This window comes from Penicillium cataractarum (assembly GCF_028827025.1).
Source record: "Penicillium cataractarum strain IBT 29864 chromosome Unknown utg000002l, whole genome shotgun sequence".
In the NCBI taxonomy this organism is placed as follows: Eukaryota; Fungi; Ascomycota; class Eurotiomycetes; order Eurotiales; family Aspergillaceae; genus Penicillium; species Penicillium cataractarum.
The window spans coordinates 5,293,817-5,312,810 of NW_026622738.1; the positions used below are offsets into that span (position 1 = coordinate 5,293,817).

General features: G+C 46.4%; 7 protein-coding genes across 7 annotated transcripts; 4 read left to right on the top strand and 3 right to left on the bottom strand.

Annotated features, from left to right (window-relative positions):
* Positions 1 to 2,451: 2,451 nt before the first annotated feature.
* N7496_003953 (uncharacterized protein) lies at positions 2,452 to 4,228 on the bottom strand (the record flags this gene model as incomplete). The annotated part of the gene is made up of 5 exons (XM_056696884.1): positions 2,452 to 3,024; positions 3,084 to 3,436; positions 3,495 to 3,670; positions 3,717 to 3,992; positions 4,056 to 4,228. The coding sequence occupies 5 exons, from the start codon at positions 4,226 to 4,228 to the stop codon at positions 2,452 to 2,454; spliced, it is 1,551 nt and encodes a 516-aa protein (XP_056559096.1).
* A 153-nt stretch (positions 4,229 to 4,381) lies between these two features.
* N7496_003954 (FAD-dependent oxidoreductase) lies at positions 4,382 to 5,714 on the bottom strand (the record flags this gene model as incomplete). Its single annotated transcript, XM_056696885.1, has 2 exons — positions 4,382 to 4,711; positions 4,770 to 5,714. 2 exons carry the CDS (start codon positions 5,712 to 5,714, stop codon positions 4,382 to 4,384), a joined length of 1,275 nt encoding a protein of 424 aa, XP_056559097.1.
* Positions 5,715 to 8,010: 2,296 nt separating this feature from the next.
* N7496_003955 (MFS transporter) lies at positions 8,011 to 9,690 on the top strand (the record flags this gene model as incomplete). The annotated part of the gene is made up of 3 exons (XM_056696886.1): positions 8,011 to 8,276; positions 8,331 to 8,787; positions 8,857 to 9,690. The coding sequence occupies 3 exons, from the start codon at positions 8,011 to 8,013 to the stop codon at positions 9,688 to 9,690; spliced, it is 1,557 nt and encodes a 518-aa protein (XP_056559098.1).
* A 2,472-nt stretch (positions 9,691 to 12,162) lies between these two features.
* N7496_003956 (uncharacterized protein) lies at positions 12,163 to 13,536 on the top strand (the record flags this gene model as incomplete). The annotated part of the gene is made up of 4 exons (XM_056696887.1): positions 12,163 to 12,458; positions 12,520 to 12,955; positions 13,005 to 13,199; positions 13,255 to 13,536. The coding sequence occupies 4 exons, from the start codon at positions 12,163 to 12,165 to the stop codon at positions 13,534 to 13,536; spliced, it is 1,209 nt and encodes a 402-aa protein (XP_056559099.1).
* Positions 13,537 to 14,153: 617 nt separating this feature from the next.
* Positions 14,154 to 15,047, top strand: N7496_003957 (RTA1 domain-containing protein; the record flags this gene model as incomplete). Its single annotated transcript, XM_056696888.1, has 1 exon — positions 14,154 to 15,047. One exon carries the CDS (start codon positions 14,154 to 14,156, stop codon positions 15,045 to 15,047), a length of 894 nt encoding a protein of 297 aa, XP_056559100.1.
* A 515-nt stretch (positions 15,048 to 15,562) lies between these two features.
* Positions 15,563 to 17,026, bottom strand: N7496_003958 (cytochrome P450; the record flags this gene model as incomplete). The annotated part of the gene is made up of 4 exons (XM_056696889.1): positions 15,563 to 15,716; positions 15,764 to 15,930; positions 15,988 to 16,302; positions 16,352 to 17,026. The coding sequence occupies 4 exons, from the start codon at positions 17,024 to 17,026 to the stop codon at positions 15,563 to 15,565; spliced, it is 1,311 nt and encodes a 436-aa protein (XP_056559101.1).
* Positions 17,027 to 17,939: 913 nt separating this feature from the next.
* Positions 17,940 to 18,974, top strand: N7496_003959 (RTA1 domain-containing protein; the record flags this gene model as incomplete). The annotated part of the gene is made up of 3 exons (XM_056696890.1): positions 17,940 to 18,099; positions 18,165 to 18,407; positions 18,478 to 18,974. 3 exons carry the CDS (start codon positions 17,940 to 17,942, stop codon positions 18,972 to 18,974), a joined length of 900 nt encoding a protein of 299 aa, XP_056559102.1.
* Between the last annotated feature and the right edge of the window lie 20 nt (positions 18,975 to 18,994).

The window sequence follows — 18,994 nt, forward strand, 5'->3', positions numbered from 1 at the left end:
ATTGTGCCCGTGTCTTCTCCCGACAAGAACATCTCGAACGGCATGTTCATACGCGTAGGGTTTCCCTACCCCAGTGTGCTGTTGGTACAAACTCTGACCCTAGCTAGACACCAAGACGAAACCATTTGCCTGTGAGGTATGCCAAAAGGAATTTGGTCGCCAAGATGTGTATAAAAGGCACTTGAAAACACAGCATCCCGACCAAGTATCACTCTTGACGAGCAATAAAAAGAGGATCCAAGCGGCGTGCGACAACTGTCATAAACGCAAAGTAAAATGCAACTGGGCGGACCATCCCTGTGAGCGATGTCTTCGTGAAGGCGCCGATTGTACCTTCCTACGTACAGGCAGTGACCAGGCTGAGGATAATCTATCAGAACATAGAGATTCTCTTCTAGAGCCGGTCTCTCAGCTTCCCCCAGATACCACGGCTTGGCATCCAGAAAATTACGAGTCTCCGCAGGAACCTTTCTCTTTGCCTTCTGCCACCGAATTTCCATTTAGAGAGGAATCTTTTATGGAACAATTGACTCCAGGACTGTTGGAATTTGACTTCATGGCGACTGTGCCATCGTTTGATTTCAGAATCCTCGATCAACTACCGCCATTCCCTTCATTGGAACTCTTACCCACTTCAAATCCGGCCCAAGGATTCTTAGGGTCACATTCCTCTCGAATAGAAGATGCCTTCACTAAGCTACACGCTTTTTCATCTCCAACAGACATATCACGACCCGAGTCTCCCACGGCTAGGATTGAGTACGAGAACTGGTTGCATCGCTTGGGTCAAAAGCAAAAGGTCCAGTACGATCCTCTAATTCTGCAAGTATTCTTGAATCTCTTTCGAGCTCACGTGGTCCCAACCTTCCGATGCTTTGAGGACTTTACTGTCACAGAAATAACCCCCGTTGAACTGTGGGCGGCAATGGGATCCATTGGGGCATTGCACTGTACAACGGCAGGGTCCATGAAGCTTGCAGAATCTCTCTATAGCCATGCGCGTATCGAGCTCTTGTCAAAAGTATGTATTGCTGATTAATCGAATGGGATCGTGCATGGCTGATTTTTGAAGGTACACCACAGGATACCGTCACCAAACGACGATCAATTGGCAATTGTCCAGACAGTAAGCAAGTTCTGACAACAACCAAATCGTGTGATCCAAGAACATGGCTGACGGCTAGGGACCCAGTATATGCTTCTTGAGTTATTTGGATACCTGAGCGGTAAAAGTAGATACCACGAAATCGCTGAGGTATATCACTGGGAGATGATCCAGGTAAGTATTGGGGCCCTTTTTGATCCAGCACAATGCTCCAATATTCATTTGTACGACAGGTTATTGGTACATATAATTTGTGGTCCACCTCATGCCGTGAATGGGACACACAGCGGATGCGGTAAATATCCTACTTCATCATGGATGGAATCGGTAATAACAAAAACTGACGACAAACTTTGGCTACCAGAACGATAGAAGGGATATGTATCTTGGAATGCTACCGCGTTACAATTCTCCATGGTGCAGCCACATTCAGCCCAGTGTTACCAATTCTGTCTGAAGTTACAGCAACACCTCCTTCGCCAAGAGGAATAGGGGGTCCCACCGACGACGTTCTTCTCGCTCAATTACGGCGGATAATGACGCGCAATGCTATCTCGCCCCGCTTCGAACACATGTCAAATAATCCCGAAATCACATCAATGTGGAGTCTCTGTTGCCTATCACTGCTTTTGCCATGGGCTGCAGTAAACTCCATCAGTACTGTGGATAAGCCAGCTGTGGAAATTGTTCGCCGTGGAGAGGTGTTGGAGTCGGCTTTGAACAATTGGTTCTTGATGAGCAGCGACCAAGCGTCAACGTCAACAAGGATACTGTTCCACCTGATCTGCCTCAATCTTCACGTCAGCATGACCAAGATACAAGATATTGCTCGCCGAGAGGGCGGTAATTCGCCCAGCACTAGCTCTACCACGAGTGCCGACAGGGTTTCATCGGAGAATGCTTTCGCATCGGAAGTAAACCGACGAAACGCCATTTGGCACGCCAAGCAAATTATTCACCTGGCTTGCAAGTTGAAGAAACATGATGAAACGGTCACTTTATGGACAGAAGGTGGCCCTCATTTTAGCTACTGTGTTTTCTTTGCAGCCCTGACTCTATGGTATGCAGCATGGAAACCATCAAGTCTCGACCCCAGAGTTGAAGGGCCACGAAGAGATATGACTCGTACATCCTCTCTACTAAGGCTGGCCATTGAGGTACTTTCACCTTCCCCTACACAAGTCGGTAGAAACTTCGTCAGCACCCTCCAAAGATTGCCGGGAGTTGATTAGCATCATGTAAATAAAAAGAAAATACAGATATTGTCCTGAAAAATAGCAGTAATATTCTTTATGCAATCAATAGTGTAACATGACTGACCAGCGCGATGCATGTGCCTTACAGATTCATCCGCTCGCCAAGAACCCTTCCAGCAACCCCGTAAGTTGATCAGGGTCAATTCCCTTCAATATTTCCCAAATGGAACCTCTCTGGTCACTGATCAAGCTGCCGTACTCTCTAGCAGACGATTCTTGGCCATCGAACGCCTTCCACGGCGCTTTTGCAGACACAAAAGTCAGCAGATCGTGGGAAAATTCACGTCCCGGTCCCTGCTGCTCTTCAGTCAAAAATTCATCAAAGTTGTGCAAGAGCATTGTTAGATCAGTAATATGTGCAGCTTCACCTTGCCACTGGCCTTCCCACGGATTTGGCGAATTGAATCTATACAGATATGCAGAACCGGACTTCCAAGCTTCGGCCATATAGATAGTTGGAACATAGAAGAAGAGGTCATTTGCCAGTTTCAGAATGCCATATAAATCCCCATCGTCGTTCTGATTGTCGACATTGATACCATATGTGGAGAGAATTTTATCAGCCAGCCCGGGGGCTTGCGTGAGTCCGCTAGCTAAGTGCCCAGCAAATGACATCCCTATACCCGCTTTCCGGTGTTCGAGGGCGCCTGCCAAAATCGATCCCTATTCGAAAAAGGTGAGAATCCGCTGAAAAGATTGGAATGCAATATCTAATTCCTTACATCAAAGTGGCAGCTTCCAATAAACAAGTCTTGGCACCAGCCTCGGTGTAGCGATGTTGGAATTGTATTCGATATGGCGTGCACGGAAGGCATCTCGGAACAAATTTCGCCGTCGACAATTGGACTCGATGGAAAGCGCGAAATATTTTCCAAATCATCCGCACCCAGCTCCAAAAGACGGGATACGCGCTCGCTAGCTGACAATGTTTCCAAATTTAGAATCCGAAGGCATTCATTGTAGATATGCTCATGGACTTCAGATGGAAGGGGCTTCTTCGCTAGGAAATGGCCACTGAGACATGCAACTCGCTTAAACAAGGGCTCTTCACTTGAGAGGTGCAGGGCAGCGGATACTGTGTCCGATTTGCGCTAAGTCAGTGAATGATCATGTAGAGAATTAGCGTTACATACCACCTCCTGCACTGTGTCCAACTAACGTGACGTTATCTGGATCACCTCCAAATCCTCTGATATGATGCTGGACCCATTTCAAAGCGACGCGCTGGTCCCGAAGGCCATTATTTGAAGTGAGTCCAGCGTCGCGCATTTCCATAGAGGTCAAAAATCCAGCAGGGCCGACACGGTAACTAAGAGAATTAGTGAAACATTCATTCACACTCAGAATTGACGTACTTGATGCTAACTCCAAGAACAGGGAGACCTAGTTCGCATGCAAGGGAGACCAATCTATTCAATCGGTTTTGCGGCCATGAGGAGGACCCAACCTCGAACCCGCCACCGTGCAGAAAAACAAGAACAGGTAATGGTTCGGATGGTTTGGTCATCCGAGGGATCGTCATGTTGAGATTTAAACTCTCGGTGCCTGACTGAGCAAAATGCGTCCGTGGAAGTGTGTGTTGGATCAGGGCGAAGTCCATCTCACACCCGTCTTTTCCCTCGACACTTGGTCTACAGCCAGATGGTATTAGCCAAAAGAATCCAGTGGCAACTTAATTAAAATCGAACTCATACCCATATGAAGTAGCATCAAAGATGGCTTCCGGGCTTCTCTCCTGGTGGCTGATCGGCACGGGCGGAGCAAACCGATGTGCGACGTTCGCATATGGAATACCTAGGAATTCAATCACATCATTGGTTTGGTTGCCCTGAATCCGGCCAAGAAGTGGGTGGTCAATTGAGCTCATTTTGAGAATTTAGATGAATATTTGAAAACTATTTCCCTGTAGGTGCGTACAAGTTGACTATATACAGAAGAGCGCAATGTGGGGAGGCCCGACTGCTAAACCGGGATCTCCACTTTGCCTGGGTGTCGTTTCGTAGTCTGACAAAACGAAAAATTATAGCCCAGTCTCTTTTGCTAATGCTCTCATATCTGTTCTCCATGTCTCAAAGTACGGCCGAGCTCTACTTTCCAGTGTCTCTTGGGTTGCATTGTTAAGTGATCTCAAGTAGTAATCGTCTTGAGCAGCAGTTTCGCTTGGCAGGTGGAGACGAAGTTTGTTTGCCGTCGTTGTAGGATCAACAAAGTTTTTGAAGACTTGAACACGAGAATCCGAGTAGATAGTGAGCAGCTCATCTGATCGCCCTTCGTTGAGAATCATAACCAGGGCCTCTGCCAAAGCGTCACCATCCAGGAGACCAGTATTCAACCCCATAGCTCCATACGGCTAGATGATAATCAGCAAAATTCAACCTGCGAGAAATTGTGTTCCACATGGACCTTACGTTATTCAAATGTGCTGCATCTCCAGCCAAAACGCATCGACTCTTGCGCATAGTCGGGACAATGCGCTGGTGAATGCGGTAGACTGCTCTCGCAGAAATCTCGGCCTGAAGGGGCCGTGGCCCGGAGATGACTTGCTCGTAAAAGCCCTGGATTACCGCATTCTGCACTAGCTCTTCGTCTGATCGTTGGTCCTCCGGGGGGACTGCCACTGTGCATCTCCAGAGGCTCTTTTCGCCAACAATAGGCTCAGTTAGAGGTGTCATGATTGTGAAGTTCTCGGTGCCAATGATATAGCAGGTATGAAACACTGGATCAACATAGTTCCCAAGAATGACATCTGTGGAAACGAGTCTTTCAGGCCAAGTATGTCCGAGACAAGGTGTCCCAATGAGTTTGCGCGTTTTCGACTTGCCGCCGTCGGCACCGACAAGGTAACAACCTGAGACAGGGGCGAGCTCTTGATTTTCGAAACTGATCTTGATCGAGTTTTCCCCCTCTTCAATGCTAGCAACTTCACTGTTGAATTGAATCGTGACCTTGCCAGTTTTCAATGCCTCGTGCAAGATAAGCTTTGTCAGCTCGGATTGTCGAAGATTGAGGAGACCAGAGGGGCAATCCTTGACTGGATCACTGGGGTCGCAGAGAGGCTGAGCAGCAATCATATCTCCAAGTCGTTTGCCACCCTGGCCATCGTCGATCGGGGGTCCACGCCAGCAGAGTCCAGCAGTCACGAACCCTTCGGACCGAACAAGGTCGTAAAGTCCGCATTCCTGGAACATGATTTGCGTTGCGCCATAGTAGCCGACAGCCCGTGGGGAATATGGAAGAGCCGCTTCTTTTTCAAACAAGTGCACTGGAATTCCTGCCTTTCCCAGTCGATATGCTATGAAGCATCCAACAGGGCCTGCCCCCGCCACTAGAACGGGAAGTTGCTCATTGCTCATTTTGTCCAGTTACCAGTATGATGATTTTTAGATAAAAGTTTAACAAATTCAGCCATCACGACTCTATCTATTTATTTACGCTAGAACCGGATGGATTGTTTTTCTTGTCGTGATGTTGTACTGCGAAGTGGACATGCCGAGCATGTGGGGATGCCGACCCCGTGGATGATTTATGGAAGGTTGCTGGCAGATGGATTAACTTTCTACCCCCACGTCACAGGAAAGTATGCAATTCTTTCCTCGGCTCTCCGCGAGGGAGCGGGGTCTCTTGATATCTACGCAAAAGGCATCGAGGTGTCTTACCCGAATTTACAAGTTGAATCTGAATACGTAGTAGAAGCTTTCACTGGTTGTGATTGCCACCCTAGTTTCCTGGAAATAACAGTGAGATAGTAGTTTACACTATCATAGAATATAAAAAGGATAAGTGGAAAAACGAAAAATAGCGAAAATAGCAATTATCACGCGCGACTACGTATCTTGTCTAAAGAGGGCTCAAGAATGGGATGAGTGGCCCTTGGATTGGAAGTTTAATTGTCTCCTATTTGTGAATCGGTGAACTCAAGTTACCGAGGGGGTTGTTCCATATACATACATGCTAAAACATGAAAATCCTGAACACTGGTAGAATGAAAGTACATGCATAAAGAGATTGAGAAACATTTGGTATTTCAGTTCTGGGCATTGTAGGAATTTTCGCGGTATCCGGACAAAGTCATCGAAAGATTACGCGTGAAAAGAAGGGAATTAGACTAGCCTCAAAAGTCTAAATGAATTGCATCTATAGTTTGACCTAACGTACGGCTTAAACAACGGGGAGGATGATTCGACTCGGGATAAATTTTGAACTTTGTCCACTTACTTCCTATCGAAAACCTCTTTGGTACTTATTCTTGTCGGCGGGCATGAAAGATTCAACTCGTGATTCAGTACAGATATGCAGGAAAGGTCAATTCAGCAACCTACTCTTTAGGAAGATGAACCGACTAGTCCTTTAAATATCTTGCCAGTCCATTACAGTTCCAAGAAGAAATATGAGCCCCGGATGGTCTAGTCTTCTTGAAACTCAACCTCGATCAAGGAACAGCTTAATCCAAGCCAAACGCCTTGTCCCGCTAGGAAATCGGTTAGCGCTCCAGCGGCTCGTCAAAGCCATACTAAAACGGAATGCTAAATTATGAATACTCGTACTTTTTGGTAGGGCTATAGGGGCACTATATAGGAGGGGGGATATTCGCGGATACGGATAGCGTGTTACGTTTTTAAAGGTACTACTAGCTAGCTATACTTAGTGAGTAGATTAGAGCGCTCATCTAAGCATCACTAAGTGGATGATCTACTCAAATAGTAGATTAGAGAGTTTACGCAATGCTCACTGATAAGATCAGGGCGTTTAGAGATGTACTCAGTGAGCAAAAGCGGGGAGGGTCTAAGCACTAAAGCGAAATAAGGACGAAATCCGTTAGGTAGGTTCAAGCGGCACTCTTTTGCTCATGGCAAATATAGTGTATGCGTAAACATAACTTGCATAAAGTCAAGGCTCCGGAAACGCACTGCAAATCGACGAGATGGGCATCGAAGACGGGGTCATAATTCCAGAACTTGCCCCGCTTCTCGCTCCGTCAAAACCCCCAACTAGCAGAGTGTATGGGGATTCTGAGAGAGCACGTGAGGAGAGCATAAATCATGATGGCAGCCACCATACTAAGTCTCGACATTATTCCGCATTATTTTATCCGAAAGGATGCTCATGCTGAGTTTAACGTAGTCGATAGGCATAAAAGGTCTTCGGATTTCTGAGATCCGAGTCGGATTCGTATTCGTGTTTGTCGGGTGTATATACGGTTTAGAGGATAGCATCGACAGGCGTCGTTCGGCTGAGATAAAGAGGGCGATATTGATTTAAAAGAGAGAGCACCTTTCACGATCCATTTCAATCAAAAGCCGTAATCTTTCTATGCAGGATCCAATTCCATTGTCTACGGCTAGGAAATTTCATGTCAAAAGTTCGTATTGTGTACCCGAGTACGAAAACGAACCCGAGGTTAGATTGGCACATGCTGGCAATCGCCTCCAGTTTTACTGGTTGGCAGATTGATACCCTCCACGATTGAATCATGACGCTGATTAATTTTACAGGAAGTGATTTCCTAGAGCCTCGCACAAGTTTTTTTTTTTTTTTTTTTTTTTTTCGAATCCTCTGCCTTTGCGGAGAAGCGTTGAATTACCGCCGCTCGAGACTGTGTTGTTGGCGCGCCGGCCGTACCTGAAATAAGCTCATTTCCCCGGGTTCATCATGTCCGACAAAACGCATGGCAATGATGCAAACATTGGGAGCAAGGAAAACGTTGCATCCGAGAAAAGTCTGGACGGCCCCATTGGGATCGACAGTCATCCCAAGACTTCGAATACCACAACAACGGTGAGCGATGAAGGGACCACGTCCGAGTTCGATGTGTGGTGGAACGTTCCTGAGAACGAAGACCCTGCGAACCCAAGAAACTGGTCAAATTCTAAAAAATGGACCATCATTGCTTCTTTGTCACTTGTTACTTTTCTCACGTACGTTACCCTATAACATCAAGCTATATCAGTACGGCTTACCAGACATGCCAGACCTTTAGCTTCCTCAATGTCTGCTCCTGGTGTTCCTCAAATGCTGACTGACTTCAAAACGGATTCGACATTACTTGCAACCTTCGTCATCTCTGTGTTTGTGCTCGGTTTCGCATTTGGACCCCTTGTCATCGCACCTCTTAGCGAATGGATCGGTCGGGTCCCGGTATATCATGTTTGCAATGTTCTCTTCTTAATTTTCACGATCCTCTGCGCAGTCTCCAAGAGCATGGCAATGTTGATTGTGTTTCGGTTCTTGGCTGGCTGTGCTGGAGTGGCCCCGATTACCTGCGGTAGCGGCACAATTGCGGACCTCATGCCTCCGGAAAGACGAGGTGTAGCAATGTCGCTTTGGTCCCTTGGGCCATTATTTGGACCGATCGTTGGCCCCATTGCAGGGGGTTTCCTCGTTGAAGCAAAACACTGGCGGTGGGTGTTTTGGGTCATCGCGATAGTTGTAAGAAGCCACCCTCAAATGATTCGTTCGTCTGCGCACGACTGCTGACCGTGGAATGCCATACAATAGTCTGGAGCATCCACTATCCTGTGCTTCTTCACTTTGAAAGAGACATATACCCCGGTCCTTCTAGAGCGCAAGGCTGCTCAACTGAGAAAAGAGACAGGGGACTCTTCCTACCGATCGCGTCTCCATTCAGATCTACCAAAGAAGGAGTTATTCATACAAAGCATCATCCGACCCATGAAGATGCTCCTCTGTTCGCCCATCATATTTCTCATGTGTTCATATGTGGCAGTCATGTACGGTCTGCTTTACATACTCTTCACGACCTACACATTTGTCTTTGAGGAAGAGTACGGGTTCTCTTCAGGTACTGCAGGCTTAGCTTTCCTAGGAAGCGGAGTGGGAATGCTCTTGGGGCTGGCCTTCGCCGCTACACAAAGCGACAAAAGAATCAGGAGAAAAATTGCCTCGGGAGAGGCAATTCTTCCAGAAGACCGACTGCGATATACACTCATCGTTCCGGCATGCCTCTGTCTTCCAGTTGGTCTTTTTATCTACGGATGGAGCACCCAGTACCGTGTTCACTGGATTGTGCCTCAGATTGGAAATGCTGTGATCGGGTTTGGCATGATCGCGATATTGATGTGCATCCAAACATACCTGGTTGACGCGTTCCCTATACATGCTGCGAGCGCCACAGCAGCTAACACTGTGTTGCGAAGTCTTTTGGGGGCACTTTTCCCACTGTTCGCGCTGAAACTGTATGACAGGGTCGGCCTAGGCTGGGGCAACAGTATCTTGGGTTTTATTGCCCTGGCAATAGCCCCTATTCCTATAGGATTTCGAATTTTTGGGGAGCGGATAAGAACAAACCCCAAGTGGCAGGTCAAGTTCTAGTCAAACAATAATTTAAATAGCCAGTCTTTCCATCTGCCTTCTCACTTGCCCGACTTGGGGAGGAACTTCTGAAATCCTCCCCAGAGGTTTGCCCTGGGAGCCTGTTCAGTGGCACAGTGGCACTGCGCTGACTCCGCAGAGCCTTCACCAACTTCCGAGTGCTGTTATAACATCGGTTTTGTTGACATCGTGCCAGATAAATCACCATGGATCCTCCTTAAATGAGAAAGGATCGGGTTAAAAAGGGGCTAACGTGGTCGGTAAGCGAGTGGGCCATGTAAGCGAGCGGGCCACCCAACCAGAATTTCTACACATTTATCGATATATATCAACCACAACTCCTTTATATTCATTATTCTCTATTTGGACAAGAATTCTTCTTATGCCCTATTTCACTGCAATTGCCGCATTTAGGTAAGGCCCTCGGCTTCGGTGCCGGTATACCCTGCGCTGGTGGCACTCGTGGACCTGGTATGGCCTGAAAAAAGGCATTATGAGCTTCCTCGAGCTCCATTGCTTCTCGTACACTCAGACCGTCATCGTGAGCTATCCATCTAGTTGTACGAGCACGCTTTTTCTTCTGTGTAGTATTTTCCTCGCGTAGCTGCTTATTTTCTTGCTCGAGAAAGATACCGTTTTGCATCGCGATTTGACAGCCTTTAATAAGCTGGTTTAGCGCGGCCTGCGACGGCGATGGGGGACTTTTCGAGCGTCGTTTTAGGAAAGCTTTAATTGAAGCTGCTTGCTTATAAAGCTCGTCCACGTTCGCGGGCGTATGGGGGCAAAAAGCGCTTGCTTGACTACCGCGGCTTGAGGGCGGCGTAGGCGTCCGAAGTTGAATATTGAGCTTTGATAGCACTGGTTCGGGATTAAAAGGTACTAATCCTGCTGCTCGGAAGCTATTTTGAATCGTCTCTGATTTAAATGCGTCGGTACGAGCTTGTGGATAAGCTGTGAGGAAATCAAGCTTGTCGATATAGCTAATCCCGAGCCGCATTTTCTGGCCGACTAAACCACCGTATGCGCGCTTTAAAACCGCGAAACATCCGATATCAAGCGGTTGTAAAAGATGCGAGGAATGTGCTGGCATACAGATCGGTATAATATCGTGATCCGCGCAGATTTGGTCGAATTCTGCTGTTAGATGGCTTCCGTGTCCGTCGAGGACTAAAAGTCGATATCTTCCGCGCGTACGACTATTTGTCGACGGAATAAATTGCTTTTGAAGCCAGCGAAGGCCTATTTCGTTAGACGTCCACCCGTTCGTACTAACTTCGAAGCGCCAGTCGTACGGAAGATCTTTGAACCAGGCTTGATTATATTGCTTACCCTTAAAAATAAGCGTCGGTGGAAGTGCCCACCCCGAAGCGTTAATTGACTCGATTGCGGTTACCCACTCGCGGTTCCCTGGCTGTAAAACCGATCTCCGACCGTAGTATTCCGCTCGAGTAATCACTTTTTGATGCGCACAAAGGCCCATCGCGAACCCAGTCTCGTCAAAGTTATAGATATCGTCCGCGAGGATACCGTATTGCTGAATCGTGGTTTGTACGAGGTTAAACCACTCTTGAATAATCTTTGGATCCTCTTGTAGTGCTCGCTGGTAGTCGTATCGTCGTGAAAAGCGAGATTTAAGGTCCGGATGGCGTTGGATAAAGTTATATGCCCATTTTTCGCCGACGGTTTGGATAGAGATAGAACCACGCTTCGCGAGTAGCAAATTAGCCATTTCTCGTACATGAGCTTGTGTAGGGGCTGCTCCACGTCGATCTAGCGATAGTATCCGCTGCTGAAGTAGTTCCTCTTCGATCTCTGTTAATTTATGAGAATTTGCGCGAGATTCAGCACGGTTTGTAGTACCGCGTAGTCGACGCGTGAGCGTATTCCGGGGAACTTGAAACTGGTCTGCAGCCTTCCGAATAGAGCCGATTTCCTTGTTGTTTATAGCTTGTACAGCTAATAAGATGCGGCCCTCTTGTTGCATAGCATCCTGGCTTAACCCGGCGCGAATTGGAGGCATGGTGGTGGATAGAAGATAGATGAACGTGGTAGGACGCGAAAAAGCGGTTAGGTGGCCCGCTCGCTTACATGGCCCACTCGCTTACCGACCACGTTAGATTAGGCAGCCATAGTTGATAGGCCACCTATGTGGATCCAGGCACTAGTGGGCCATCACCCAATACGACTAGAAGCACAAATTTTTTTTAGAAACCACCATAATATCAGATCTTGACACTCTAGACTCCACACAAAATGTTGACTATCGACCTGTGTGAGTTAAAATTCCCAAAAGCGGGCCTGGTGCCGAGCTATTTACGCCTGGATTCGTACTCGGGCTCGTCAGCCTTTTGAAGTTGCCAACAATAAACTCTCTTCAATGACATTCACAATCTAATATCTACTGTATCCAAACCTCACTCCTATATTGTCTCTACAACTGAAACCTGGAGCTGCAACCCATGAGAACGAATGATGCAGCCCAGCGATTCTGGAGTCGCTAAAGCCACTGTGTACCCTCCGGCCAGGGCGGACTCCCCACAAGGCCGCCACACTTTCGACTTCTCCAAGTCAGCCCTGTCAACCCACAATGGGAAATACATTGAGCTTGACGACTTCACGCCGCCGATGAATCAAGTTCGCAATGACCGAGGACATGTGACTTCTCCTAAAAAGAGCCGTCGCTCCATCTATATTCCAAACACGTTATGGACACGTTCGTTTGCTATCGCGGTGGTCCTTGAGACGCTGGCTACAGTTGGAATCGAAAGGTGGGTCATCTAGCACAATTCTCAGATGGTGAAGTGTTCAAAGACTCATAATTATCATTAGCTGGGTATTCGTTAGCATGTTGAATCAGCTTGACAAAATTGAGAAGGGCAGTGCGACGACACGCATTCGGTCATTTCTTGGTCTCTACATTTTCGCACTTCTCTACGAGCTTGCGCTCTCATACGATGCTTTACGACGCAAAAACACCTTCCAACTAACTGGTCTCTGTATTTGCAACCTTGGGCTTTTTACTTATGGTATCTTGCAAATGAGAGAAATTAAGAAAACCGTCACAGAAGTGGTGGCCGACACCACGCGCAGCACCAACATTTTGGGTAAATATCAGATTGAACTCATCTTGGTTCCGGTATTTTTGGGTCTTGGTACTTTTGTCATGATATTTGTGACCTGGAGGCTTCGTGCGGAATTTTCTTGGTCAATCTACAAAGATATCAGCGCAGATTTGCGAATGAATCGCCGATATACAGTCTACCAGGTAGGAGACTCTGCTAGTCTGACACGAATCTCACATGCTAACCGCTCAGGTCTACATTGCTCTCCTCAAGTTTGATTGGTTTTTCATTTTTGGCACACAACTCCAGATCCTACTTTCCATCCAAGATCTTGAGAATGAGGAATTTTTGATCAATGCGGCCATGGTTCCCGTTGCCATAATAACTCTATCTTTGTCGGCCCTATTTTGTCGACGAGAGAAAACTAAATCTCTCTTCTTGATGATGGTAGGGCATACAACTTCCAAAGATCCCCCGAAACATTAGCTGACAATTGTCACAGATCTTCATGGTTGCCATTTTGACGAGTATCATCCGAACCATAATTCAAATGTACCGCTCTAATGACAATAGCGGTCTTAGCTCTTTCAAGACCTCCCTGACTTTATTCGCTACGATTGCAACTTTTTTGATCATTTCGACGCTTGTCAACTCGGTTTGGTGTATGATGAATTTTAACAAAGGATTGAAGGATTACGTCAAACAACTTCGAGGCAGGAAGCAAGCGTCTAGCCCATCGGGGCCTTGGAATCCAGAGGCCAACTCACGCTTTGTATTAAACTAAAAGAATTTTATATGAATGAATGTCATCTGCAAACGCACTTTCGTCCTTCGAGTGTTTCAAAGGCGCCAAGAATCGTAGGCAATCTTCGCGTTTGCCTTTTACTACTATCGTTGTCCATGCTCAGCTCTGGAAATAAAACGCCATACCAATAGGTTATTTATCTTCAAAATTGCTGCCTAGTGCAATAAATAGTAGAATGCCTTGTGGAAACTTGGATGTTTCATGAAGTCTCTTTGATGATTTCTTTGACAAACGACTCGCATGTGGCCATGTCGCAGTACTATGACCCGAGACTCATGGAGGGAAGATACACCTCTAGCAGCTTTTTTGGGTCAATAATCAGCACTGGTTGATATGCAAAAAACTCTACGGCTCGTACCGAATCCGAGGGTGGACCCTCGGACTCGCATTCGGGTACAATCAAGAACTGGTCGAAGCTGAGGCCCTAAATATAGCAATAAATGATGCTTCAACACCAGATAACTCGAATGTCAAAATTCACGAATGAGGTAGAAGACTATATGGGCTTTGAATGCCCCATTGCAGTTGAACTTTCAACATTCACACCTTCCTTTCATCCAATTATCATCACTTCAAACGATCAAAGGCCTCTCCAGATGGCCGAATACGTTCTCTACAACTACACGCCGTCTTTGGCAGTCGCTGTGATTGCGCTTCTATTGTTTCTCGCAGCGACCATCGCACATATCTTCCTTGCTATCAAGCATCGCCTCAAGTTCCTTATTGCATTTATTATTGGTGGCTTTTTTGAAACCATTGGTTATGCCGCTCGAGCAGTGAATGCTCACCAAGCGCCAAACTACGGGACCATGCCATACGCCATGCAGAGTGTTTTCATTTTACTCGCACCGTCACTGTTTGCAGCATCAATCTACATGGTCCTTGGTCGCCTTATACGTCGAGTTGACGGAGATTCGAGATCTCTCATCAAGTCTACGAAATTGACGAAGATATTTGTTGTTGGAGACGTTCTGGCGTTTCTGGTTCAAAGTGGAGGTATGTACCATCACGATTCTGATCTCATGTCAAGGATTGTTGTTAATCAAAGATACGTAGGCGGTGCCATTCTTACCGGCGCGAAATCAGCAAGCAAGATGAAACTTGGAGAAAACGTTATCATCGTCGGTCTTTTCGTCCAGATCATTTTCTTTGGATTCTTCGTCATTGTTTCGGTCATTTTTCACAAAAGAATTGTCGCCAATCCTACTACGGAGTCGGTTACATGCACTGTCAACTGGAAGCGGTACCTTTTCATCCTTTACTTTGCCAGTGCTATGATAATGATTCGCTGTATCTACCGCGTGGTCGAGTATATTCAAGGGCAAACCGGCGTACTCCAGAGTCATGAGTACTATGCATACATGTTTGACGCCTTCTTGATGTTACAAGTCATGGTCGTCTTTGTGATCTTTCACCCTAGCCAGGTTTTGTCACGAGATACGCCAAAGGTAGACGACACTGAGCTGATTTATCAGCGACTGAATGAGTGATTATTACGCGGGCGTGAAGTAAGACTATATTAGCAAAAAACGGTGTTTTCAGAAACCTATGATGCTCCAATTTTGTAGGAAGTCCCCATGCACGGTTTATAGATGTTGTCGGATTGCACCCGAAGGTATTATCCATTGCAGAGTCGCTAGCAATAGCTGAGATGGCCCTTTCACTTCTCTATGCGTTTTCATGTCCCTGTTGGGCTGATTTCTAGACTATTGATCTACGGGGACTAGATTTCCGAAAAGGGCCCTCATTTAAAGGTTTTCGGCTCCACCTAAGCAATAGCTAGCCTACGCTTGTCGCAGATAATATCTGGAACAAAATCAATGAAAATAACAATCCAGTCGATAGCTCGTACTCTGAGCACTAGCGTGATTCCTACGCCTGATTATCGTACACAAAGCTGAATACTCAAACGCTGAATAAAAAGACACAATACCAAAATCCCGGTCACTACTTATTCTCGCCGTGGTTCAAAGATCTTGTTCCAATGGGGAAGCCCCGCTAACTGTTATACTACAGGCTGCAAGTAGACCCTGAGAGGGTGTTTCTGCCACATGAGGAAGTTCTTCTGCTGAATCCAGTCATGGCAATCCTCGGAGATCCGAAGATTAAAATTGAAAATAATCAGTGCAAGAATCAAACGCATTTCACTGTATGCAAGACTAGACGTGGTCAGCGGAGTCAGTCTATCCCTTCAAGCAAAACTTACTTTCGGCCTAAGCAGTTCCTGGGCCCAATATGGAAAGGCTGCAGCACTTCACGTCTATCATCCTTAAAGTTTGTGTCTCCCATAAATCGTTCGGGGTGATATTTATTTGCATCCTTGAAATAGTTATCGCGTCGATAGAGTGCCCATTGATGGATCGAAACATACGTCTATTCACAATATTAGTATGCCTCATTTAGGAGAGCATAGATGCATTGCTGGCTCACATTTTCTGGGATATAATTCCCTAGGATTGTTGCTCCGCCAGGAGGGCAAACTCGCGGTAACCCATTCGCGATAGGAGGATACATGCGTAATCCTTCCTCCAGACACGCCTGAAGATATGGCAGCCGGCCGACTGATATCAAATTGATATCCTTCTGAGATTGGAAAGAAGTTCTGACTTCCTTTTTCAATTTTTGGTATGCATCCTGGTTTGTGAGAAGTAGATAAGTCACTCCGCTCAGCAAAGATGCTGTCGTTTCCGATCCACCGATGATGAGAATTTCAGCATTTGCAATTAATTTCTCAACAGTCAGATTCTGGCTTATATCAGTAGGTGCTCAACAGCAATCATATAGGTATACTCACCAGTTCGTTCTTCTTTTTCAGCAGCCCTTCAATTAAATCGTCCCTCTCTTCCGTTCGTTCCATTCTTCGTAGCATCTTAGCCTTTGTGAGGGTTTTATGCTGTTCCTGAGCATCACGCATCGATTTCGGGACCAACGATAGCAAAGCTTTCTTGATTGAGGGATAAAATGACAGTGTTTGCAGGATTGTACCCAACTGTCCTGATTGAAAGATACTTTTGATCCAAGTATCGTAATTTGAGCCTTCCAGGCAGCCAAACGGCTCACCAAAAGCCAAGTCTCCAATGATATCAAAAGTGGTATAATTGTACCAATCCGAGATTATGACCGCGCTTCCATCTTGAGAAATTTCGGAGAGTCTCTGAAGGAAAAGATCCACATAACTCCGTATCAGAGGCTCCTGCGATCGCATTGATTTTTCAGAGAATCCATGGGCCATCTGCCGGCGGAGTCGGCCATGCTCTTCTCTCTCCTCGTTGACGACGTGTCTGGGCAGCTCTTCGACGGGTTGATAAAACCACGCTGCTTTGCCTAGCTCTTGCTCCCCCTTCTTGTGCCCCATGATATCTTTCCAGGCATCAGGGTGTGAGAAGGCAAGTTCGTCTGGGGCAATACGAACAATATCACCGTAACGCTTGTGTAGCTCGAGCATATCAAATGGAAGAGTTCCGCGCATTGCACGGAAACAGTATGGTAATCGAGATATCGCATGAGAAACGGGTCCAGGGTAGCGACTAAGAGGATGGAGAAAAACGTTGTAAAATGCGACCGAGAGGTATCCAATGATCGCCTTCTGTAGTTAGCCAAGGTTATGACTTCTAGATCAGGAATTTGTACCATTGAAAGACCAGCCACCAGTGCATTCCCTATTCCAATCGTGAGAAACATCCTTGCTGGTCGTATCTTTTGGGTCTGGCCATATAATTGATCTCAAGGTAAACTAGCGGCTGAATGGTAGCAAATTGTAGGATATCTGGCCCATAATGCGGGGGCAAACGAGCGTGTAAATAGAGCCATGCGACGATCTCTCACATGAAAAGATGAAACTGGGACACGACAGATCCGGGCATTACTAGACCAAATAATAAAAATCATGCTTTATTCTCAATTTCTTTCAAATAATGTTTATTGGTTACTCGAGGAATGATCTACATCGATTGCGAGTCCAGACGAATACGAACCCGAACCCGGACTCGATCCGAAGCGAGCCTAGGTCTACCGTGGATCTTAGGTGGAGGCTGTGAAAATTCAGACAGAAGATGTTTTTTAAGCTTATTTATTTTCAGTGACAATCGAGTTCGTATTCGACTTCGGATCCCGCACCAGGCTTCACCAATTTCTTAACCTTACGGTACCTTTCCGAGCTAGAATATCGCTATTTTCGCCATCGTTGAGCCAGGCAATGATATTTTTCAATCTTCGGATCGATAAGCCTCTTTTCAATGGGAACCCTATAAATTGTCCATTAGTTTCCAGCCCATGAGCTTTCGATAGCAACAAATTCATCAAGTACTCTTCCAGCAGTACCGCGGCCTTTTTTTTTTCTTTCCTACTTAAACGTCAAGTCTTTCAAAGTGAAAAGAGTCCTCATGGCTACCGACAAGAACTATGTCCTCTACCACTACACGCCCAATCTTCCATGTGCCATCCTTTTAGCTGTGCTCTTTGCGTTGACGACTGTCTTCCATCTCTATCAGCGAGTTAAAGCGCATTCAAAATACTTCAACCCGTTTATTGTGGGCGGTATCTGTCAGTCTAACCGATCTTCCTTCCTGCAATTTCGTGGCCTCGCAATTTGCTAACAATTATTATAGTTCAAATCATCGGCTATGGAGCACGTGCTGGCTCTCATTTCAATATGGACTCCACGATTCTTTATGCAATTCAGTCACTCCTGATTTTATTGGCGCCAACGCTTTACGCAGCGTCGATATACATGGTACTTGGCCGAATTATCACCTTCCTCCACGGTGAGCATCTGAGTTATATCCCGGTCAAATGGATGACAAAAATCTTCGTTGCTGGGGACGTTTTGTCCTTTATCCTTCAGGCTGCCGGTGAGTTGAGCAAATTACCGGCTATCATTCCGTTGCGTTTCACTAATCGATGTCGTCTCGGACCTAATAGGAGGCGGAATTATGACAAGCGGATCCGAAAGTACTATCAAGATCGGTCAATGGGTTATTGTGGCAGGCCTCTGCGTCCAGCTCGTGTTTTTCGGGGCATTTGTGATCACCTCGCTCATCTTCCACATCAAAATAATTCGAGGCCCTACCATTGAAAGCGAGAGATTCATGAACAAGCGTGGCTCAATCTGGCCCCGAGACTGGAGAGGTCTCCTGTTCGCATGCTACAGCGCTAGCGTGTTAATCTTGATTCGATCCGTTTACCGTCTGGTTGAATTTGTGCAAGGAAACGATGGGTATGTCATCAGCCACGAGGTATTCTTGTATGTGTTCGATGCTGCGATGATGTTCTCGGTGATGGCCGTGATGAATGTGTTCCATCCCTCTTTTGTTTTGAACAAAAAGATGGAATCGCCTATTGCGCAGCCCGAAAGGGATATTCAGTGGAAATCCGATCTTGAGATGCAACAACGCCCTGTTTCATCTATCAGGGATTAGGTTGGAAGTGTTCTGATTGC